At 38.3% G+C, this 25,984-nt stretch overlaps 1 protein-coding gene across 4 annotated transcripts in view; it reads left to right on the top strand.

Moving 5' to 3' along the window:
- TMEM68 (transmembrane protein 68) overlaps positions 1-21,795 on the top strand; it is a 29,781-nt gene extending 7,986 nt beyond the window's left edge. For 3 of the 4 annotated variants that reach the window (XM_067017014.1, XM_059043396.2, XM_067017015.1), the window contains 6 exons: positions 5-398; positions 8,540-8,707; positions 11,368-11,561; positions 16,598-16,658; positions 18,935-19,074; positions 20,215-21,795. In XM_067017014.1, the coding sequence (XP_066873115.1) occupies positions 74-398; positions 8,540-8,707; positions 11,368-11,561; positions 16,598-16,658; positions 18,935-19,074; positions 20,215-20,319 (993 nt within the window). In that variant the 5' untranslated portion in view covers positions 5-73 and the 3' untranslated portion in view covers positions 20,320-21,795. The remainder of the gene's footprint in view (positions 1-4; positions 399-8,539; positions 8,708-11,367; positions 11,562-16,597; positions 16,659-18,934; positions 19,075-20,214) is intronic. The other variant, XM_067017016.1, reaches the window with a different exon arrangement.
- The last annotated feature ends 4,189 nt before the right edge of the window (positions 21,796-25,984 follow it).

The raw sequence follows: 25,984 nt of genomic DNA, 5'->3' as shown, positions 1-25,984 counted from the left end.
TTAGTGGCTAAATTAAAGATCTGCCATGACGCCGAAGAAAGAGACTGAGTTTGTCATTTTCACCTGAAGGAAAATGATAGACGAAAACCAAACCTGTGGTGTGGGGCAGGATCCCGTGCCCTACACGACGTGTCTGATGCACGTGCTTGAAGACTGGTTTGGGGCGGAGCAATTGGAGGAGTACTGGAGTTTTGCAAACTATCTCTTGTGGGTTTTTACACCACTCATACTCTTAATTCTTCCTTACTTCACTATCTTTCTTCTCTACCTTACTATTATTTTCTTACACATTTATAAGAGGAAGAATGTATTAAAGGAAGCTTACTCTCATAATTTATGGGACGGTGCCAGGAAGACGGTGGCAACGCTGTGGGATGGACACGCGGCCGTCTGGCACGGTAAGCGAGATTACTTTGAGTTCTGGGCTCCTGCTCGTGTGGGTGGCGCGGAAACCGTGTTGTCCTTCCCTTTTGTTGATTGAGGAGATATTGAAAAATACAATGGAGGGGATGGTTACTATTTCCCGTTACCTGTTTGCATGCATTGTGCATATATATGTCTTTCTTAAAATGATTTTTTCTGAGCATACTAGTTTCCATTAAACAAAGAACCACATAATAATGTAGACTATTACTATATAAGCTCAAATTTGAAAATTAATAGTTAAGAATCTAAGAGAGTAAGAGATGAATTAAAACAGTATAGAAAACTGTTTTGGAAATGCTTTATTTTGCATTTACTTCCATTTTGTTCAAAATAAGTTTGACTTTCCCAGTGTAGAGATTTTTAAAAAATGAAATATTAAATAATATTAAGTAGTAATAACATTAAATTAGGTATAATATATCTGCCAAAAGTTACCCGTTCTCCGTTTGCTGTGTGACTTATTCAGCTGACGTGTTGTCATTTTAATCCTACACATGCCTGCAAATCTTCTTTGAGCACTTGATTATGCCGTACAAATGCTTAACGTGCGTCAGTTCTTATCACGCCGTAGAGAGACTGTGTCCGTGTGTTAGCTCCATTTTACAGTTTTCCCATAAGGAGACTGAGGAACAGCGAGGTTGTTACGTGCCCGGGGCTCGCCAGGACCGCAGGGAGAAGGGCCGGGGTGCAGCCTCTGATTCCTGGCTCCGGGCCGGTGCTTCTCTGATCCGTGTTGTGCTGGCGGGCTCGCCGCTGGTCGGGCTCGGGGTCAGAGTCGCGCGAGGTCGTCAGCGGCTTTGCACACGGGAACCACATGCCGTCGATGTGCTGAATTCTTAGTATTTACCCATTAATACGGATGCCTTGCCAGTCCGTACAACCCTCACACCTGCTCGTGGTTGTTCACCTGAGGCGGGATGCCGTTTCGTCATTCCGTGGCCCGAGGCCGTGTCTGTGTGGCCCGCTCTTGTTCACTGTCTTTAAAGCAGTGAGACAGAATTTCAGTGGCCTCGTGTACAGTACTCGGGAAACTATGTCCTCCTCCCACTTTTAAGCCCCTATGCTTCAGGGTAATATATATTGTAAGGAATTTGAATTGTTTTCTGTTTCAGGAGACATGAGTTAATGTGGATAAATTCAAGTGTTAAACTTATTTTGTAGGAGCATATATAATTTTGAGGTATTTATTATTTATTTTTCTGAGGTATTTAAAAATATGCACCTGTGGCTCAGAGGAAGTAAAATATATAGTTCTTACCATGTTTTAGTGTTTTATTTATAATAATTTAACATATTTTATTAAGATAAGTGATGCTTTTAAAAATGATTTTCTTCACTCTGTTCTTCAGTGACATACACAAAAGGCATTTGTGTGCATATTTGGATTTTGTATTGATGTCAAATCAGTTTTAATTTATGCTTTGTAAAGAGTCTTCAGAGGAATTTTTTAACTAATAAAAATGTTCATGTTAGAAAATGTGGCGAGTAAAAATAAAGAAGAAAGTAATAGTCACCTAAAATTTGCCATGCAGTTGAACTCTGTGTGTTTATTGTTTTTTGTTTGTTTGGCAGACAAGTATTTCCATGTCACTGAGCCCCTTACATGACTTATGAGGACTGTATGGACCCTGTAAATCCTATAACTAATTGACTTACCTGTTGAACTGTTGTTTGTTTGTAACTGGCTTACTGTACGTATCTTTGTATAAGAATCTATCCAGTGTTTCCTGCTTTGAAGTTAAATTTTACCCTCTAATGTATATTATGTAAGTGCTTTATCATTTTTCAAAAACATCTGATTCTACTACATCAAAAAACATGAATTTGGTATTTCTTAAATACCTGCATTTCTAGGTAGTCTGTCAGTGAAGCCCCTACCCTCAAGTTGCTTACAGCCTTTAAACTATAAAAAATTTTGACTTTTTTACTTTATATTTTACTCTTATTTTTTAAAGAAATGGACATATTTTATTCACGAAAAGGGTCCTATAAGTTAAACCATCTGTAGGAGAGCTTCTTATGGGAAAATTAAATTGGGATTTCAGGAGGACATTCCTGCTGTCCTTCAGCTGGGTAAGAGTTTCCTTTCCCCTCCTCTGTCTTTCCCCCAGGGAAGGACTCCTGGGTCCGACTCCTGAGTTCAAACCAGGCTCTACCAGTCACCGCTGGGGGACCTTGGACAGGTCACCCGATTTCTTCTCCCCTCCCTTCTCCCCCTTCCTCCTCCTCCCTTCCTTTTGCAACAGTTATGATTTTTTTTATACTTCATTTTAAAAAAAATTAGAATTACAGAAAAGTTGCAAAAGTAGTGCAGAGTTCCTATTTTTCACTCAGCTTCCCCTAGTGTTAACATCTTACATAACCACTTGTATAGTTATCAGATTAACAGTGGTATCATACTATCAACCAAAGTACAGATCTTATTCACATCTTACCAGTTTCCCTGCCAGTGTCCTTTTACCAGGGTCCCATCCTGCATTTAGTTGTCACGTCTCCTCCAATCTCCGACGGTTTTTTAGTCTTTTATGACCTTCAGACTTCTGAAGAGTACTGCTCAGTGATTCTGTAGACTGTCTCTTAATTTAGCTCTGATGTTTTCCATTAATTGATTAAAGTTGTGCATTTTTGATAAGAATTCCTCTGATGGTGGGTCCTTCTCAGCACATCGTATCCGAGGTTCATGACGTTGACATGTTTTATTATTGGTGATGGTGACTTTGATCACGTGGTTAAGGAGGTGTCTGTTAGGTTTCTCCACCGCAAAGTTGCTCTTTTTTACTTTGTAATTGATAGATGTCTTGGGAGAACTCCTTTAAGACTATGTAAATAACCCTTCTCTTCAAACAAGATACTTAACTTTTCTGGACTTCATTTCCCTCTTCTGTAAAATGGGTTGTTGTAAGGATTCAGTGGGCCTTGATGTAAAGTACTTAGAATAATTTTTATTACATAATAAAACTTCAACGAATGTTAGCTATCATCATTACAGAGCATCTTTCTCCAATAATTTGGAAAGCACTAAAATACATCACTTGTTTCTTGGTCACTATTAAGTTTAACTTCACACACCTACTATGTTCAAGGTTCCAGTATTTTCAAGGTATATTTTTAGGCTTTCAAAGTTTTGATTCTTATTGCTAGCAAGAAATGCATTTTGCCACCCAGTATATACATACAGGTATATACTATTTCATCAAAGGTGTATATACTCTCTTCATGTGATCTGCTCTATTTTCTATTCTGCTCTCTCTTACTTGAAAAGAAAAATGCTGACTATAACTGACTAAAGTGATTGCATAACTCAGTGAGTGATGGCAACCAGCATTTGAAAATCACAGGTGCAGGTTAGCACGGTGCACCTCTAGTAGGAGGTGTGGTGTGGGGAAGGGCACAGGTCTTGAAATCAGACGCATGTGGGCTTGCGTCCTGACCGTACCACCATGTGACCTCGAGTAAGTTACATGGGCTTTTCTTACTTGGGTTCCCTCATCAGTGCAGGGGCTCTGTGAGGGCCAGATGAGATAGTTATTACGGATCCAATACAGTGCCTGGCAGGTGAATGCTCAATAAATGTTCATTCTTGTTTCTATGGGACAAAAGGGAAAGCACTATTCATGGAGAAAGTAACTTTTGAACAAGGCTTTGAAGAATGAGTGGGAAAGAAATTGAGTAACTATTTCACACCATTTTGTTTAAAAATTAAATAGTTTTGCAGGAAAAGAGAAATGATCAAAATTGGTTCAAGAAGGAGAAACAGAACAGACCAGTAATCATGCAATAAATTGGAGCAGTGGTCAAAGTCTGCGTCTTCCTCCCTTCACAAAGGGCCGAGAGCCCACAAGTTATACTGAACTTTTAAGGAACAGATAATGCCCATCTGTGTTTGAGAGTGTAGGAAAAAATGTGGAGCTACACAGTTTATTTTGCAAAGCTAGCAGAACTTTGCTATCGAAACTAAGGAGACCACAAAAAGGAGATTTGCAGGTCAGTCTCATAGAATGTAGTTTTATAAAATTCAATAGTTATGATAAAAAAAAAATCTTAGGAAGTGAAGACTAAAAGGTACTACTTCAATTAAGGGAAGGTACCAGAAATCTTCAACAAAGATGATCCACATTGGAGAAGTGGAGAAGTATTAAAGTGAGTCCCATAAGTAGAGACCAGGGCAAGGAGGCTCTCACCACTACTATTTAACATTGTCCCGGAGCGCCTAGAAATAAGTATAGGGATGAGAAAAGAAGAGATGCTTGAAAGAACCAAGTGAATCCACTTATCAGTACTAATAAGCTTAGTTAGCAAGGGGAATGGGCACACGTTAAACACAAAATTAGTAACTACTCAGATACCACCAATAATCATTTTTAAAATGGAAAGGAAAAATGCTACTTGAGACTAAGTCTAACAAAAAAAAAACACGTAAAAACTTTATGGAGAAACTGTATACTTTACAAATGGAATTCAAAAAAGGTGAAGTGGATAGAGAGAGAGTCTCTGTAGTAGAGATGTTGCTCTACAGCTCACACCCCAGTTTCTTTACCGATTCAGTAGACTTCTAACACTTTTTCCATCAACGTCTAAAATTCATATAAAAGGGCAAACAAGAATAACCAACACAAATTTGAAAAACAAAGCAAGTTTTCCCCTATCATATCAAAACTATTAACATTTATAATGATTAAAATTACGGCGCTGGTACACGGAAAGGATCATCACAAACAGATCAAACATTAAAAAGTCAGAAACGTGAATTTAGTAAATGATAAAAGTGGTATTCCAGATCAGCAGGAAAAGATACAGGAAAATATTTGATGATCTCCAAGTACGGAAGGTCTTCAAGAAGATGCAAAAAAACAAAAACTGTTCGAAAAAGAACTAAAAGACACATCAGAAGATGGGGCAGATCACGACGAGTCATTTACAACATAGCTTAGAAAATAATCAATGAGTAAGAAAAGAAATCCAACTTGAAAGTGGTCTAAGCATGTGGTCTAAAAATGGTCTAAATATAAATGCCAATAATTATAACAGATTCATAAGCCCACTAGTAATTAGGAAAGTGCAAATTAAAACTGCACTGAGATAGCATTTTTACTCAAAAGATTGGCAAATAAAGTTTGTTGACATTAAAGGATGAGAATGTGGAGATGGGAGCTCTCGGTGCATGTGAGAAAGTACTGTAGTGTGGCCAGACAGGAGGAGGATTTGGTAGTTTCTGTTATAATTTAAAATGGGCGTACCATATGATCAACAGTTGCCCGTCTTAGAATCCAGTCTAGTGATAAATTCACACATTCAGTGCACAAGGTTGCATATAAATGAAGGTTCACTGCAACTAATATTTGAAAAATTGGAAACAATCCAGTTGTCCCTAAATAGGAAAATGAATAAATGAACTGTGATAGGAATTCATTATGGAATACTTTACAGCCATTAAAAAAAATCACTACATGTGTATATCAAGTAGATGTCCAAGATACGTTGTTGAACGGAAAAACTGAGGTTCACGACTATAGTCCTAATAGGAAACTACCTATGTTAAAACATGCACGCACCCCAGTGCTGAATAAAATGCAGGGTGTTTTCAGGACCAGAAGATGAATCATTCACGGGCGAGATGTATGCGGAAGGATGAACCTGGAAAAGTAGACTAACTAGGCTTTAAAGGCTCTTGAATGCTATGCTCAGGAGTTTGACTTTATTCTGTAGGTAGTTTGCTCCTGTGTGCTCTTTCCTGAGGAAGACTCAGAAGGGTGGTATTGTTATTTTACACCATAGTGTGTAGGTGTAGAGCCTTAAAAATGGATTTTTGGTGACAAACTTAGAAAGGATCCATCTCTTAGGAGAGGATTATCCTTATCTGGATTCGTGATGCTGACGTCTAAAGCCAGTAGGCAGTAACTCATTTACATAATAAATAATTGCTATGGAGATGAGGCTACCTGAGCTCCCCGTGACCTTAGCTATGCGGGAAGCCAAAGAATCTGGAGAGTGCTTAGGCTCAGGGGACAGAGCAGGGGAGGTAAATAAATGCGCATCTCTTGGCATCAAATAAGAGAACCACAATCGTCACAGAGTAGGGCTGTTTTCATTGAAGGGGCCCAGACCACTCGAAATGTGCATAAAATGTGCATACGGAGGCTCCCCGTGCCTGGACAGCGGATGGACGGATGGTGGCGATAGCTGCGTTCCTGCTTGCGTTCTCTGAGCTGCTGGTGGCCATCAGACCCCCAGGACTGGGGTTCTGTAGGCAGGAGAGGACGGGGCCACACTTCAAAACCAACAGTGCGAAGAGGGAGTGATAGATTTAAGAGTTTTTGGACGTAAAACGCACAGAAGCTGGTAACCAGGGGAATACAGAGTCTGAGGGAGGAGCAGGTAACGTGCCCCAGGATTTCTGCTTTTGCTCGACAGGGAAACATGGGACAGGAAGTGCTCCTTTAGAGGCGGTCACGTGAGCAGCACAGAGGAGGGAGGCGCCCTGAGTCCACGTGACACCGAAAGACTCTGACGTCACTTGATCGGTAACTGGGACCTAAAAGGCCTTGACATTGACCGGAGTTGATTATCTATCTGCTGGTGCTTTTATAGCGAGGGGCGGTATGACCACATCCACGCTTTACGAGTGACACAGTTGAATATTGGGGCTTACTATTTAGTGGCACAATGGTAAACTCCAGTTTTTGTCAATAATGAATCGATTCATTGAATTTCTCTACTTTCAATCAGGTGATCTGGTATTAGGTAACAATTATTTCTCAATTCTTTTTTTAAAAAAAAATGTATTCTGGAAAAAAACAAGAGAGAACCTCAGGAATATTCTGTACAGAATCCCTGAAAGACGTATTCTTTATTTCTTGGAAAATTTATCTGATGAGACAATCGATCCTTTGGCTAACGTCAGACAACTTCAGAGACTGTTCTAAGTAAATTGAATTATTTGAATTAGAATTCGGTAATTGGGAAGAAATGTTAAAAGTATAGACGCAGAATCTTGAAATATCATTAAATTTAGTTTTTAAAAACATTCTCTTGAGCCCATTTGAACTATTAGCAAGTGGTTTATTCCTTCAGCAGTAGAGGAGGGGGAAGTGGAACTCTGTCCCTGCCGGCGTCAGGTACCTTTGGCAAAAGTACCGGTTCTTAGAAGCGGTGGAAGGCTTTCCCGCGCTTCTCCCTGGGCCAGGTTTTGCTTTTCCAGGAGAAGCTTCCAGGAAGCGAGGGGGATTTTGTTTTCTGAGTCTTTATCAGGGTCTCTGGCCTGCCCTGCCCCTGGTTTTCTCGTGCACGCGCGCTGAGGCCTGCGTGAGGCTGCGGAGTGGGTGCAGACTGTTGCTTGTCTCTGGGTCCCCGGGGGTCCTACACCTAACGCGCTCGCCCACATTCGGTCTTTAAGTGTTTGTTAGCATTTTGGTTCTTTTCTTCTCTCGCGCTTTCGTGGCACCTGCCCTCCCTCCCACCCGGCTGAGAGAGCGACCTCAGCCTCCTAACATGCTTCGTGCTGCTTCTTAGGGTGGGAGTGAGGTGCTCCTACGGCTGCAGAGTTGATTTTAGTTTTTCTCCTTCTCTGTATTTGCTACTGCTAACCTTCTCTGACAGTGAGAAACCAGGCTGCCGTTATCCTTAATATGTAAACTGATTGGATCAGTCCCCCTGGGTGTAATCAGTCTCCCATCGCTGCCACCGTCCCCTGCTACTCAGGGACACCACCCTGCTCTACTCGGGCTCTGACCCCCACCCTCGTGCCACGTGGCTCCCCTCCTTTGCCCGCCCAGGCCCCAGCACCCTTTCTAGGCTCTTCTGCTGTGCGGGTGCGCTCGTGACCGTTTGGGCTTGGACTCGCCACCCCGGGCCACCCTGTACGGATGCCCTCCTTGCCCTGCCTGGGCTCCAGCACCCACCGCAGGCCACCCTCCACCCAGGCACCCACTGCACGCCGGCCCACCCAACCGCTGTAGGACCGATATATTCAGGGAGGGAGGGAAGGGGAAAGTGGATGGGAACAGGGGGGCTTGCGCTCCTGAAAGAAAGACTGAGTGTCTGAGTTAGTAACTGTCCTTTAGTATAAATAAACTAATATTAAATACATTTTAAGTATCTGTATTTTGTCTAACAGGTTATGAAGTTCATGGGATGGAAAAAATACCAGAAGAAGGACCAGCACTGATCATTTTTTATCATGGAGCTATTCCCATCGATTTTTACTACTTCATGGCTAAAATTTTTATCCACAAAGGCAGAACTTGCCGAGTAGTAGCTGATCACTTTGTTTTTAAAATTCCAGGTAAACTTTCACTGTAGCTGGTGATATTAAAATGTTTAACTAACACGATCAAATTATGTGACAGCCTGTATGTCTGAGTTTAGTATCTGTTTTAGCTAATATATTTAAATATAAAAACATTATGGCCAAAAAATATTATCTAATTTCTTTCTCTATTAACAGGTAGTCATTATTTTTTGAAGTTAAATCCTAAAAGAAATTGTAACTTTTGCCAAACAATTAATTTATATTTTGGTATAGAAGGTAGTTGATTTTTCATATGGTGAATTTTTCATGACATATTGATCTGGGTGTTTAATTTTATAGTAATTAGTGTTTGATTACTGTCAGTTTGATAGCAAATCAAAGTTAAAAAAAATTAGCTAAGATATATTTTGTCATATAATATTGCCTCAGAAATCCTAACCTAAAGAGCCTATTATATGTCTTATCATACTTGACTTGCTTGGTAGAATTATAACTCTTAGGATTGAGGGCTACATTTTTTTAAATATTCATATTCATAAAGGCTTTGTACCTTTTTAAAAAGATTAATAAACTGAATGGTTTCAAACATGATAAGAGTTTTTAAAAAATCATTCTAAAGTAAACTCATTAAGATTAAATCTTATTTTCTTGTGTCACGAAGTCACCAGAAACAAACCAAGAAAGTTTATAGTATGTTCTCTGGAATTGTAAAAGCAAAAGCCATCAACCAGATAAACACCAGACAGTGAATGAAATAACAGTTCTCTTAGTGCCTTTCACAGACATGGTTAATGTTTCCAGCATCCTTGTGTCACTAAAAAGCCATTTGTACTTTGTGTGTAAACTAAATTGGCTATAAAAGGTATTTCTTTAGACAGTAATATGATCACTTTATAATAAGCTTGGAAACTAGAGGAAAGAAAAACATCATTATATGGTCTTACCCCCCAACATATATCCAGTTATCATTTTGATTTATTTTGCTTCATTTTAAAAAATTAATTTATTTATTTTTGGCTGTGTTGGGTCTTCGTTTCTGTGCGAGGGCTCTCTCTAGTTGCGGCGAGTGGGGGCCACTCTTCATCGCGGTGCGCGGGCCTCTCGCTATCGCGGCCTCTCTTGTTGCGGAGCACAGGCTCCGGACGCGCAGGCTCAGTAGTTGTGGCTCACGGGGCCAATTGCTCCGCGGCATGTGGGATCCTCCCAGACCAGGGCTCGAACCCGTGTCTCCTGAATTGGCAGGCAGATTCTCAACCACTGCGCCACCAGGGAAGCCCTATTTTGCTTCATTTTTAATTTGCACATCTTCACGTTATGCAAACTCTTTTGTTCTTTTTTAAAAAATTTAGTGTAGCATTAACATTTTCCCATGTTTTATAAATAACATTTTAAACAGATGACTAAAATATTTACTTAACTAGTTTTCTTTTATGGAACATTAGGTTGCTTACATTTTTTTCTTTTTATAAATAATAAATGTGAATATTTTTATTTAGCATTTGAGTCAAAAATTTTCCCTTTTATGATCATCTTGTAATTTATTAAACCTCCCCTGTTTATTCATTTATCATGAGAATACAACTAGTGAAATCAGTGAACTTTTAACATAGTATAGGATGAGAATTATTTCTTCTCAATAATATTGATAATCTTGCTTCAGATCCTTAAACCTATGAGAAGTTTGGTTATTCTGCAGTTTTCACTGTGCATCGCCGTATTTCCCAGTCTCAAGGGATAATGTATACAAATATCAGTCCCCTCAATTTCCAGTTTAGGATTTGGTTAAAATATTTAATTACTGATAGGATTATTTCTTTCATCCATAAATAGTTGTAATTTGAAAAACTGTATAATATTAAGATAGGAATTAATTGTTCCTGAGCCAACCAGTCACTTTATTAAAAACTTTTAATGATATTGCTATTATTGTTGATTTTAAGACATTTTTATCATGGAATTAGCAGTATGTAACTTTTAATTTCAATAGATTTAACTGTGGCTTGCCAATTTTGGTAGAGCTAGACCAGTCAGACTCACATTCTCTTGAGTGATTCTCTTTCTTATAGGGTTAATGGAAGATTAGATGTGTGATTGCTGATGGGATGTCCTTTCTGATTGCTCTAATAAATACTGTAGACAGTGTTTGACCATGAGATGCAGTGGAAGGAGCTTTGGACTAGACATACCTGGACCGGAATCTCTGCCCTGCCCTTTGCTAGGTGTGTGACTTGGAGCAAGCTTCTTAACTCTCTGAGTCAACTTTCCTCATCTGTAAAATGGGGATAAGAATCCCTATTTTCCCAGGTTTTTTTTTTTTTTTTTTTTTGGCCGCCACAATGCACGGCATGTGGGATCTTAGTTCCCCGACAAGGGATCGAACCTGTGCCCCCTGCAGTGGAAGCATGGAGTCTTAACCACTGGACCGCCAGGGAAGTGCCATGAGTTTTAATTAAGAATTTGAATATGTAGCCAGAGTAGTAGGTGATCACTGAGGAAGTAATCAACAAGACATAGCTATTAATTTACCAGCAATATTAATCTTACGTTAACCTTAAGAGTTGTTGTTGGTTTAAAAAAAAGAATTTACTGATTTAAGTATAGATAGTACATTATGTAGGTTGTGAAGATTTTTGCTCTTGAAAAATTGGACAAGAAGTACTTAAGATATATCTTCATGCTAATGTTTCTTACAGGGTTTAGTTTATTACTTGATGTATTTTGTGCTATACATGGACCAAGAGAAACATGTGTTGAAATTCTGCGGAGTGGTCACTTGTTAGCTATCTCACCAGGTGGTGTTCGAGAAGCCCTGATTAGCGATGAGACCTACAACATCGTGTGGGGTAATCGTAAAGGCTTCGCTCAGGTTGCAATTGATGCAAAAGTGGTGAGTTGCATAAAACTGATTATTAAAGGAAAGCTATGTCTACTTTAAAGTAAATGCTTAAATAGCTTAAGAGTGTATCAGAATTTAGATACTGTCATTGCAGTACTTTAAAAATTCGTGTCTTTAAGATAGCAATAGGGAAATATTCCTTGTGCATGGGAAGCCATCTTTATAAAAAAATTCAATCTGGAAATTTGCAAATATCTAGCAAAGCTTTATTTTATGCTTCAAAATCCAGCTTCTTTTAATCAGATTTATGAAATTTTTGTATTCCTTCAGTTATACTTTTTTTATAAGTATCATCAGTCCAACTCTATATTTTAATCCTTAGGTTCAACTGAGTTGGCATGTTTCAGTGATGGCTATTGGTTGGTTTCATTATAATTCTTGTATCTGTGACCAATTTATATAACAATAGAGCTCAAATAATATATGGTTTCTACCATTTTTCATAAGCAAATGTGATCAGCTCTCTAATAATATGAATAAAGATGAAAAAGAGATATTGGTGTAATTTAGATCTTTTTAACAGAACAAATTTGTCAATAAAATTAAGTGTTCCTCTGGGATTCACTGTTATTATTCTACTTAGTAAACTGGAAAATCTGAATGCCATCTTGTTCTTTTCTTTTGCTTTGGAAAGTATATCTGAGCTTTCTGGTCTCTGTATTGTACTTTATCCTATGAAACATTTATTACGTATGGAATGTTTCTTCTTTGTTTTCTGTTTGTTTTCATTATAGATTCTCTATCAGAAGAAGAAATCATAGCACTTGACATGGTGCTTTTCTTTTTCCAGGCCAATTAGTTAGAGACTCTGCTGCTGATGCTTTCACGTTTCTGTTTTGTGCGCGTGTGTTTGCACTGCTGTCATATAGACACCAGTCTGCACCCTTAGCTTGCCTGTTCATCTTGCAGATACAGAATTTTGATTAAAAAGGAAAGGATTATGGATGACTCCTTCTAACCCAAAAGCAACATTTGAAGAAGAATGGACATTTTCCCTTTATTTTTTAATTGCAGAGTTACAATAAAATAAAATACATTGAGCTCTATTCTCTACTGTACATATTTGCATATGTAATTCCTAGAAGTAAGTTCTTGCTGTACTGCTTTAACAATGTGATCTTGGTATAAGTTAATGTACTTGTCCAAGTGTTTACTAATGGACAACATAAAAATTTAAACACTACTGTCCTATAGTAGATTATAAACTAACTCCCTTAGGACAAAGCCACTTTTTATATTCTGAGTTCCTAGTACAATGACTAGCACTTAGGCTCTCTGTATTAGTTGAGTTGATTTTTTAAACACTATAAGAAAGGAGTCTTTTGTATTTAAGTCTATGTTAATAGTATTAATGATACAGAAAATTAATTTATAGCCCATTTTATTTTCCAAAAAGTCTTATGTACTAAGGTAGAAAACAAAACCTTAGACTTTATGAATAATGTAGAATATAAGATGATATATGCACAGTTGTCAGAAATTAAGGATAATCAGCGTAAATTTACATTAAAGCAGTGACAACAGCTAAAAACTTAAAGATAGTTCAATCTTCAGGTTTGTATTTTGAGAGAATTATTTCTTCCAAGGTTTAAGATAAAAGTGATGAAAATAGATTTGGAATCACACAGATTGATCATGGAATTCTAATTCCTCATCCTTAAGTTACAGTTTTAAGGACCATTGCCTGGAAGAAGTCTTGAAAGAAAAAAATTATATAGAGAAAGAAGCCCTTTTATCAATCCCTGAGTTTCTAGATAATTAATTAAGATAACCTAGATAGGGCTTCCCTGGTAGCGGAGTGGTTAAGAATCCACCTGCCAATGCAGGGGACACGGGTTCTAGCCCTGGTCCAGGAAGATCCCACATGCCGCGGAACAACTAAGCCCGTGCGCCACAACTACTGAGCCTACGCTCTAGAGCCCGTGAGCCATAACTGCTGGGCCCACGTGCCACAACTACCGAAGCCCATTTACCTAGAGCCCGTGCTCCACAAGAGAAGCCGCGCAATGAGAAGCCCACGCACCGCAACGAAGAGTAGCCCCCGCTCGCTGCAACTAGAGAAAGCCCGTGCGCAGCAACAAAGACCCAACACAGCCAAAAAAAAACCCCGATAACCTAGATAATTTAAGGTTTTTTTATACAAAACTTGAGAAAATTTAATAAACAGCCTTTTACAAGTTAATAAACAAAAATCTTTAACATTGCTGATTTACAAAATAGCACTGTATCACTGATAAATCTTGTACCACCCTAACCTTTCTTAGCACTTTTAAGGCTTTATGTTGGTACCCCTGTACAGTAAGTAGGTGACATATGTAACTATTCCAATGTTACAGATGAGGAAACTCAGGCACACAGAGATGAAGGGATGGAGGGACCCTGTCACACAGCAAGTCAGAAGCAGAGCTTACAGTTCAGGACCGCAGGCAGCTGGTACACTTCACAGTGAGTCCGCCGACCCCCAGATTAGAGGGCCTTGCAGATCCGCGAGGGAAACCTTTCAGTCACATGTGGATACAGTTGTAAATGGCACCAGCAGCTTATTTGAAAAAGTCCTTCTTAGGTCTCACAGAATTATCATACACTTGGAATAAAAAGTTACAACTGTTGTTACAAGACTAACCACATTTAAATTGAAACAAAGGAATGGAAATTCAAGTGAAAACAATCTAGGTCATCAACGAAATTCACAAAATATTGGCAGAAAATATTTAAGGCTCGTCTGCAAGTTACAGGCTTTTTGATATAATCTAAATCACTCTTATTTTGTGAATTCCTGAGAATTCTGACTTTGCTAAGAGCTTTTAGGTAATTTCGTAGCTAAATAATTTGGGGAAAAAATGAGCCCATTTACTCTAATTGGAAAGCAAATAACAGATGTAAAAGAAAATAGCATTCGTTTCAATAAAATTGTTTATATGTATTATCTCAATCTATAAAAACCTTGAGATGGGATAATTATTATTATTGTCATTTCATACATGAAGAAACAGGTTTGGTGACCTGTCCAATGGTTCCCACTTAAATATTTGTGGCAAAGTTAAGACTCCAAGGCCACGCTCTATTCCCCAAGAATAGTTTTAACAAAATACACATTCCCTACCTCTTCACACATGTGTACATACACGTACAGAGATACATGTATACATGTAAGCAGTTTGATTCTAGGTTACTTATGCAACTACCCTGTTATACAAAGTGTGCACAATCAAAGGAACCAACTACAGTATGAAGTTGGGATAAGGTGATGCTTGAATGTAAATTTAGAAACCAGGGTGTAGCCTGGCATACTGAGCTTGTAGACTGAGCCTTCCACTGTTTAATATCTTCTAGAAATGTCCAGCTTCTGGAGAGTCAGCCGTTTAAAGGATGGTAAATATACCTGAAGAGTCTTTATAAAGTGCATCCTTCAATGCTAACTTCGGGGTTCATACCAGTCAGGAGACGAAAATCTAGCAGCACTTGTCCGAAGGCAAAGTGGTGTATATATGAGCTGGAAGCTCTCTGTCCCTTCTTGGGCATCTTCAGTTCTCAACTCTCAAGACGTCGTAGAAGTATTTAAAACATTAGGATTCCAACCATCACTTCATTCTACAAAACTAGTGGCGGTTTTAGGAAAACCACAATCTGAATTTTTTTACCAAAGAGTCAGTCTCCTTTGTCTTAGGTGTTAGCTTTGTGAATTAACTCCATCAGATTTTAAATTATTCATCGGACTGCTTCTTCTTTACCCGGCTTTTCTGGTTTTAAAATTGCTGCTGCCTGTTTCCTACCCTTTGTATTCAGAGAATACAAGCGAATTCCTTAGAAGCATGTTCTCTCTGTCCTGTTGCTTCATTCCTTCTTTAGTTCACCTGTCACACCGTCTTTTAGTACCTGCTTTATTCCAGGCACTGTTCTAGGTGTTTCCAGCAGTGAACGAAACCAAGTCTCCGCTATGGGGGGGGGGGGGTCTTCCTTCTAGCGCGGGGAGAGAGATAATAAATAAATGATCAGTTAGGTGATTTAAAGGGAGTAAGTTTTATGAAGAAATCTGTGCCTCTAGTCTCCTTCCTTTAGTCCACCAGATTTTACTGCTTTCTGAAGCTGAAAAGGAATGGCTTTTTAAATGTCAGCTTATTTAAATGTTTCAAACCCTGCTCACTCAGGCAGGTAATTCTGTATTAACAAATGCTGATAGTAGACTGTAAGTAAAGTGATCCTCGCCCCCCCCTTCCAGTTTTATCTATTCTAAAACATCATTTAATTCAGTATATTTTGTGTACCTCTTAAAGTGTTTCATTCAATTTTTTATCTACTTCAGTTTCGCCGTGGCGTAACTTCCTTACAGGATCCTTTGCTACTTTATCCATTGTTTCATGACACTTAGATAAGGTCTCCATTTTTTAAAAATCATATTTAATCAATAATATTCATGGAAAAATAAAAACCATGAACTTTTGAGCAGATATCCTCCAGACTAATGATAGAAAGTGTTCTTTTATGTATATGTTTTTCCTTTTTTTTTTCTTTTTTTGGTGTTGAGTATTATACTTACTTTTCATTGATGTTGAACATTATTGGATTTAATAAGCTCACAAAAAAAATGGTGTTTCACTAATTCCATGACAGCATCTTGCTAAAACTTGTCATTTGAACATACGTAAGTTTCTCCATAGAGAGAATTTCTGTCTTGAAACTTTTTATTCAGTAGCCCACTGAAACCAATTTAATTATCACATTCATTTTACTTAATGAAATTAATGATCACTTTAATCTTAAGTCTGAGTTTCAAGAGTTCACGTGGAATGATAGGAAATTTGGTAAATGAAATATTATGTATTACCACTAGAAGGTAGTGTTTGCAATTTATATTTTTCTACAAATGATCATGTTAATTTTAGTCTGATAAATCACACTGGTGATAACAGTATACCTTTATTTTTAAAATGCCTTGGTTTTGTAACTTAAACAGGCCCTCAAAAGTTTGCATTAGAGACATCAAATGGATTAATGTATTTACTTTTTAATTCCAATTCTCTCTTTAGCCCATTATCCCTATGTTTACACAAAATATTCGAGAAGGATTTAGATCCCTCGGCGGAACAAGTAAGTTCTGATTCATATGGCTTTTCTAATTGTAATGTAATATTTAGAATGTAATATTTTAAATATTGGGGCTTTTGAACACTACAGGAAAACTTTTTGATTTACTACTTTGGAAAATGCATATACTATTTAGATGTTTTTCTCTTTAAAATCTAAACGGTAACTGGTTCTAAGTAATGGTGGTTCTAGATGTTAGATTTTTGTTAAGAGTCTCACGTATATACTGAAGCTTATTTATCGTGGGCTTTTTAAACTTACAGAGTGACTTTTCTAATTTACTGTGTTAAACCATGTTGTTGAGGTTTAAAACAAATGTACTTATTTGTAAATAAAGACTGTCTTCCTAACTCATTCCTGAAGAAGTGACAGCTTTAAAAATGGATGGCAATAAAAAAAATTGGGGGGGGGGCAGAATTTGAAAGTCTATTTATCTTGAAAAAAGTATATAGATGTTTGCATAAATCTCTTCTAAATTTAAAAAAATTTCTATTGGAGAATAGTTGATTTGCAATGTTGCGTTAGTTTCAGGTGTACAGCAAAGTGAATCAGTTCTACATATACATACATCCACTCTTTTTTAGATGCTTTTCTCATACAGGTCATTACAGAGTGTTGAGTAGAGTGCCCTGTGCTATACAGTAGGTTCTTAGTCAAGAAAATATTGAATTAAGATTAACAACCTAAGGAGGTATCATTTGCTTTAATTTATTTCACTTACTTCTTGTTTTTTTTTGGAACCATGATAGATTTACATTGAAAAGTTCCTTTTGCCTACCTTTAGTTTATTGATAACAAAGTAAGCTTTGAACCTGGCTATAAGAGTGATAACAATTCAATGTGCTTTCTCTTTGCGAAGCCTCTTTTTAAAAAAATTTTACAGTTTGCTTTGTACCCTGTGGTTTATATATTATATTTGACTGATTGTTTTATATCCCTACTGCTATATTGTTAGTGTTCCTATCCACATACAAATCCCATCCTGAAAACCTCAAACTTCTGTTGTTCCTTTTATGTCTGTGTTGGTATATTGTTGATATTCCATTATGGGTTTTTTTTTTTTTTTTTTTTTGCGGTACGCGGGCCTCTCACTGTTGCGGCATCTCGCGTTGCGGAGCACAGGCTCCGGACGCGCAGGCCCAGCGGCCATGGCTCACGGGCCCAGCCGCTCCGCGGTATGTGGGATCTTCCCGGACCAGGGCACGAACCCGTGTCTCCTGCATCGGCAGGCGGATTCTCAACCACTGCGCCACCAGGGAAGCCCTCCATTATGGTTTTTTTAGTTCTTTTTCTTCAGATTTGGAATGGAAAGGCAGATTGATGTGATGTTTAACTTTTGTTGTGTAATTAATCCTTCTACTTTTCTCTCAGATCATTTCTTTAGAATTTAAGTTGCATATCAGAAATTATTCCTAATTTTGTTTCTTTAACCGTAAAGTGGTTTTAAAATTCTTTTTGACTGCTTCTTTTACTTTACAAGTTGAATATCTCAAAAGTTGGTGTGTAGTGGTATATTTTTTTGAGTATTACTTTGGGTCTTATGGTATATTCTGTGTTTCCATGTATAAAGTGTTTTAAACTTTCAGTGTAGTTCTTAATTATGTATTCCATGTTGCTTGTCATTTTTTGGATTCTTTTTTTAAAACTTAGCTTAGTCCATCAGTTTATGTTACATTACTACCACTTTTAATCTTGCTAAATTTCATGGTGGGTCATTAGCATTAATAATTCTTTTTCCTAGTTTACAGTAATGTTTTTAGTCTTTACTTAGTTTATTGGTGCATTTTAGTCTCATGTTTACTTGAATTTATTTTATGCTTTCATTTTTTCTTTTGTTTATGTAAGTCACGTATTTGTGAGTCTCTAGACTTTGTAGCTTCTAGCTTTCTGTTGCAATCTTTATGCTGTGTTTTGCAATAATAGTAAGTAGTTTGCCTTTTAAAATTCTTATATTTTTAAAAGCTCATCTTTCCCCCCTAATTAATAGACCTTATTTTTTTGAGCATTTTTAGGTTTACAGAAAAATCGAGCAGAAGACATAGAGAGTACCCACAAACCTCACCACTCCCCACTTTCCTCTGTTATTCACATCTTGCAGTGGTGTGGTACATTTGCTACAATCAACGAAAAGCTCATCTTTTAAAAAATATTGTATTAATTGCCAGGAGGTCATCCTGTTTGCCTCCATCCTCTAAGTCTTCCATAATTAATTTGAAAGTTTACAGTTATATGCTCAGAATATTTAACCGATTAAAATGATTTTGTTTTCTTTAAAACAGGGTTATTTAGGTGGCTGTATGAGAAGTTCCGCTATCCATTTGCTCCAATGTATGGAGGTTTTCCAGTGAAGTTACGCACCTATTTAGGTGACCCCATTCCATACGATCCAAAGATCACAGCAGAAGAACTAGCTGAAAAGGTAAATTGTTCCTTCTTTCTTAGTTTTAGGACACATTTGTACTTTCAGGTTTTATTTTAAAAATTAAACAATTCTACAAGCATGTTCTGGATCAGTGGTGATTTTTCCCCCAGGGGACATCTGGCAATGCCTGGAGACATTTTTATTGTCACCACGGACGGGACTCGGGAGGCGGTCGTGCTGTTGACGTCCAGTGGGTAGAGACGGGGGATGCTGGTAAACATTCTGTAGTGCACAGGACACCCCCCCCCCCGCCCCCAACATAGACCCGTTCTTTCTAAAATGCCAGTTGTGTTGAGGTTCAAGTTCTTGGCACCGTTAATTAAAAGGTTTCGGTAGGTGATATTCAGAAGAAGAAAGCTTTGACCGCCATGAAAAGAAATTGCTTTTGTCTGGTAGAAATACCTTGGGAGGAAAATGGACTCGCGTTTAAGAGTGTGGGCTGTGAAGCCGGATAGTTCTGGTGCCACTGTTTGTTTGCTCGGGCCGGGGAGCAGGAGAGGGAACAGAGCCCACTCACAGAGTTACCCCTGAGGGCCACATGCGATTGATGACATCCGGCATTGAGAGCAGAGTCGGCCATCGAGGAAGTGTTCCATGACTGCTGGCCACTGCTGTTAGTCTAGGGACTTACGGCCCAGTGTGGCAGCTGAATAACGAAATCGATGCTTCTAAGGTGACGCGTTAGCACAGTGCTGTGCTCGCGGCACGGTTCCTCGACCTGGGCACTGTCGGTGTTTTGTTGTGCGGTTGTTCTGTGCACCGTAGGGTGTTTACTCACGAGATGCTGGTAGCATCTCATCGCTATCCCTCACTCACCGTGACAATAAAAAAAACATCTCTAGGGCTTCCCCGGTGGCGCAGCGGTTGAGAGTCCGCCTGCCGATGCGGGGGATGCGGGTTCGCGCCCCGGTCGGGGAGGATCCCACGTGCCGCGGAGCAGCTGGGCCCGTGAGCCGTGGCCGCTGCGCCTGCGCGTCCGGAGCCTGTGCCCCGCAACGGGAGAGGCCACAACACTGAGAGGCCCGCGCACCGCAAAAAAAAAAAAAAAAAAAAAACCAAAAAAAAAAAATCCTTACTAACTAAATATCTACATTGAGAACCAAAAGAATAACGGCTTTTCTTTTGTTTTCTTGATAGACGAAGGATGCTGTTCAAGCTTTGATCGATAAGCACCAAAGAATTCCTGGAAACGTTATGAGTGCTTTGCTAGAACGTTTTCATAACAAACAAAAGATCAACTAGAAGACTCTTTAATACATTTATATTAATATGTTTATGTCTGTAGGACTGTTTTCAAAATTTTGTGGGTTCTATAATTAGTAGTTTTTTTAAAAAATCATGTTAATAAGCATCTTTCACTGAACTTGTTTAACATTGTATTGTCAATTTCGTTTCTGCAATCCATTGGGTCAGATTTAAACAATAACTCATTACATGCCTAATTATTCAGAAAATGATCATGGTTCTTTTTATCATTTCCTAATAATGTATCATCAACACAGATTCTTAACGTTAAGTTTATTCTTAACAGCAATGGAGGTTAAACCAACACTCCTAAATAACGCATCTGGTTTCTGTGTCTCTTGCACTGAGCTAGTTTCGTGAGGTGGCATAACCTAGGGTTTAGTACAGACACTTCAGTTAGGAAAGAAAACGCTCTTTCCTCGGCCTCTCATTCCATTCATGACCTTGGGCAAATCACATAATGTTTTTATGCCTCAACAATTCAATGTTTAAAAACACGTTAAGACTTTGGTGAGGAGTATTGTTTTAAATTCTTTATATTTGCTGTGATTGATAACTGTAGAACGAAATTATAACTGAATTAATTAAACAATACCAAGATCTTTTAGAAGTTTATATATATATTTTGTCCATAGGATGTTTAAATTATTCCTTCAGGTATGATGTCAAGTTGCCAAGGACAATGAAAAAGATGTACTGTTTTTCAAATTGAGTAAAAAAGAAATTAGGGAAAGTGAAATTTCTAATTATTGTTATTATTCTTTCTAGTGTTATATTTTTAATGAGACTCTGTAGACGAGCCGTACAGGGTGTGTTGTGTATCGTCAGCCCTATGATAGGCGTTTAATAGTGTCAGGTTAGAAATCACAGTTGTGCCCTGCATCTCATATGTTAGAAGCTGATTCTAGGCCGATGAAAGCACAGAGAGAAAGCTCTGCTTTTGCTCAACATCATGGCTTATTCAGCTTGACCTTGCAACCAGTCAGATGGTTTATTGTTTCAATAAAAATATACTTGAGGGCTTCCCTGGTGGCGCAGTGGTTGAGAGTCCGCCTGCCCATGCAGGGGACATGGGTTCGTGTCCCGGTCCGGGAGGATCCCACGTGCCGTGGAGCGGCTGGGCCCGTGAGCCATGGCCTCTGAGCCTGCGCGTCCGGAGCCTGTGCTCCGCAACGGGAGAGGCCCGTGTACCGCAAAACAAAACAAAACAATATACTTGAATAATGAATTTATGTGAACATAAGTCTTTCTGAAAAATTAATGGCTTTCGATTTGTTGTCTCCTTGAAATCTGAATTTAAAAGTATTTAAACACGATAGTACCAGAAATCAAATGCAGTATGTCCCTCTCCCTTTTTAAGATATTAAATTTCTTGGATTTTTGTATAAATTTTTGTATAACAAGTATGTATGTATGATACGTGTAATGATATAAAATTAAGCAGCATAAAAATAAAAGTAAAGCTGAACTGAAGTTCATATTCTTGTGAGAGTACATATGTGACATTTTCTTATTTTAAACTGATTTCTTTGTTTTACGATTTATGTATTTCTCACCTACAATCATATTCATCAATCTCAGTCACAATGAATAAACCTGACTTTCCAATGTAATAAATATATTTAAATTCCAATTTCAATGAAAAGAGTCAAGTAATGATATTTTGCAGCTTTTTTTCCCTCTCTAGCAGTGAGCAGTGTTTGTTTAAAATTGATAAATATTTCCAGAATGAAGAAATAAATGATCATAATATGAACAAGAATAATATTTTTTGGCAACTATTGGGTTTTAAAAACTGTAGAAAGAAACATTCATTGCTAATGTAGCAAAAACCATTATTTTTTACAGTACTTAAGTTTTACTGCATTACTTGGAACCTTTTTTTTCTTCTTTGATACTCAGATTAACAGGAAGGCTTTCTGTCTTGTTTGATGCAAGATCTCTATCTTTTTTTTTAACATCTTTTTTTAACATCCTTATTGGAGTATAATTGCTTTACAATGGTGTGTCAGTTTCTGCTTTACAACAAAGTGAATCAGCTGTACGTATACATATATCCCCATATCTCTTCCCTCTTGTGTCTCCCTCCCTCTATCTTTGCTATTTGAATTTAAATGCCATTTAGAAGAATGAGGGAATGTGACTAAATATAGAGACATAGGTAATAATAGAAAGGAGGAGGTGTTGGGGGTTTTTTTGTTTTTGTTTTGTTTTTAGTTTACCATTTTGTCTTACACTTAAAAATTTTTTTGTTTTATACTGGAGTATAGTTGATTTACAATGTTGTGTTAGTTTCAGGTGTACAGCAAAGTGAATCAGTTACGCATATACACATAGCCACTCTTTTTTAGATGCTTTTCTCATACAGGTCATTACAGAGTACTGAGTAGAGTTCCCTGTGCTAAACAGTAAGTCCTTGTTGATTATCTATTCTACATATTGTAGTGTGTATATTTTAATCCCAACCTCCTAATTTATCCCTCCCCCCAACCTTTCCCCTTTGGTAACCATACATTTGTTTTCTCTGTCTGTGAGTCTGTTTCTGTTTTGTAAATAAATTCATTTGTATCAGTTTTTTAGATTCCACATATAAGTGGTATTATATGATATTTGTCTTTCTCTGTCTGACTTACTTCACTTAGTATGATAACCTCTAGGTCCATCCATGTTGCACAAATGGCATTATTTCATCCTTTTTTATGGCCGAGTAATATTCCATTGTATATATGTACCACATCTTCTTTATCCATTCATATGCTGATGGACACTTAGGTCGCTTCCGTTTCTTATTGTAAATAGTGCTTCACTGAACACTGGGAAGTGCACATCTTTTCAAACTGTGGTTTTCAAGGAGGGGGTGTTTTTCACGCTTTTTGAAACATGTGTCCTCAAGTCAGAACCTGATGAAAGCCAGGGACTCCCTCCAGAAGCATGAACTTGGCCCACTTTTATGGGAAATCTTTCATACCCTTTCCAAAACACTTTCATTTTGAAACAATTACAAATCTACCAAAAAGTTGCAATTATTGTGCACAGTACTCCATATACTTTCACCCAGATTCCCCAACTGTTATGGCACGTTTGTTTTATTATCTTCATACGCTCTCTCTCCCTCCCTCTCTCTCTCTCTCTCTCTCTCTCTCTTTCTCTCTGTCCTCTCTTTCCTCCCTCTGCACATATATATCTATAAAGTTTTCTCCTGAATCGTCTGATGGTAAATGCAGATACCATGCCCCTTCCTATGTAGCCGTCCATTTACGGAACCACAGAGCAATGATCAAAATCAGGAAATTTATCATTGAGATAATAGTATTATCTGATCTAATGACCAGATTCAAATTTCACCAGTTGTCTCAATAATATCCTTTGCATCAATTTCTCCTCCTGATGCATGGTTCATAGCAGGACCACACACTGCATTTAGTTTTCCTATGTCTTCAGCCACCTTTCATCTGGGGTGATTCCCCAGCCCTACTTGGTCTTTAACAATACTGACATTTTTGGAGAAGACAGACTATCAGTTCTGTAGCCACCTCTTCAATCTGTTTTTCCCTGATGTTCCGTCGTGATTTGATTCAGGTTATGCATTATTCCAGAAATGCTCCATAAATGATGCTGTGCTCTTTCCAGTGGGTCATATCAGGAGGCATAGAATGTTGGTTTGTGTCATTAGTAATCGTAGTAACTTGATCACTTGGTTAACGTGGCGCCCACCAGGTTTCTTCCCTGTAAAGTTATTATTTCCTTTGTAATGAATAAGTTTATGGAGAGAATATGTAAATATCTGTTCCTCATCAAACTTTCACCCACTAGTTTTAGCATCTTTGAACTGAGTATTGCCGGGATAAATTCTTACTCTGAGGGTTTCAACGTGTGAAACCCTATTATTATTATTCTATTATTCTACGTTTATGAGTTGGCATCCTACTGTAAGAAGAAACTTCCCAATTTCCACCCCCCCCACACCAAACATTTACCTATCATCTGAGGTTCATATTTGTTTAAAGGATAATGCATATACTCTTAAGTGATTTAAATATGAGACCCTTTGACGTTTATGACATTTTATGAACCATTGAAATGATAGACATTTACAGGGGTAAGTTGCGTGTGTTTTTGTATTTATGTATATGATTACTATTTTTAAAATATATTTTTGTTACTTTTTTATTGGGCAGATATACATACCAAGATTTACAATTTTAACCCTTTTTAAGAGTACAATTGGGCTTCCCTGGTGGCGCAGTGGTTAAGTATCCGCCTGCCAATGCAGGGGACATGGGTTCGAGCCCTAGCCCGGGAAGATCCCACATGCCGCGGAGCAACTAAGCCCATGCGCCGCAACTACTGAGCCTGCGCTCGCTAGAGCCCGCATGCCACAGCTACTGAGCCTGCATGCCACAACTACTGAAGCCTGGGCGTCTAGGACCCATGCTCCGCAATGAGAGAAGCTACTGCAATGAGAAGCCCGCGCACCGCAACGAAGAGTAGGGCCTGCTCGCCGCAACCGCAACCAGAGAAAGCCTGCACGCAGCAACAAAGACCCAACGCAGCCAAAAAAAAAAAAAAAAAGAGTACAATTCACTGGCATTAAGTACATTCACAATATGGTGGAACCATCACCACTATCCGTTTCCAGAACTTCTTCAGCATCCCAAACAGAAACTCTGTACCCATTAAACAATAACTGTCCATTCACCTCTCCCTCATTTCCTGGTAAACTCTATTCTACTTTACGTTTCTATGAATTTGCCCACTCTGAGTACCTTATATAAATGGAATCACAATATCTGTCTTTTTGTGTCTGGCTTATTTCACTTAACATAAACATCTGAGCTCTTTCCTGACACCAAATGACATAGTTCCAATGCCAGTTCTCTGACATCAGCTGGGTGTCCTCCAATTCCATTCAAGTGTGACACTAACTACTGGAGTCAACACAGACCCTATAGGGTAAGGGCTCAGTCCCAGAAGACTGCCCTACTTCACATGCCAGCCGCAAATGGGGCCCCCAGGCCACTCCTGAAAAATACTCAGTTGTAGGTATATATCACATCTTGTCTCTATATTCTAAATGTTTCCATTCTTTGGCTGTTGTGAATAATGTTGCTGCGAACATTGGTGTACAAGTATCTGTTTGAGTCCCTGCTTTCATTTCTTTAGGTTATACACCTAGGAGTAGAACTGCTGGATCATATGGTCATTCTATGTTTAACTTTTTGAAGAATCACCAAACTGATTTCCACCAGACCGTACCATTTTACAGCTCCAGAAGCAGTGCACCAGGGTTCCAATTTCACCATATCCTCACCAACACTTGTTATTTTAATTTTTATTTTTTTGAGAACAGCTATCCCACTGGGTGTGAAATGGTGTTTCATTGTGGTTTTGATTTGCATTTCCCTAATGACTAGTGACTGCTGAACATCTTTTCATGTGCTGGTTTGACGTTTGTATATCTTCACTGGAGAAATGTCTATTCAAATTCTTTGCCCTTTTTTGAATTAGGTTTTTGTTGTTGAGATTTTGGTTTTTTTTTTTTTTTTTTTACTGAAGTAGAGTTGATTTACAAGGCTGTGCCAATCTCTGCTCTACAGCAGAGGCACTCAGTTTTTTTTACACATACAGACATTCTTTTTAAAAAAATTTATTTTATTTATCT

Source organism: Kogia breviceps, chromosome 17 (genome assembly GCF_026419965.1).
Source record: "Kogia breviceps isolate mKogBre1 chromosome 17, mKogBre1 haplotype 1, whole genome shotgun sequence".
Classification (NCBI taxonomy): domain Eukaryota; kingdom Metazoa; phylum Chordata; class Mammalia; order Artiodactyla; family Physeteridae; genus Kogia; species Kogia breviceps.
Note: the sequence above shows the minus strand (reverse complement) of the source record. Positions and strands in the feature narration are given on the sequence as shown.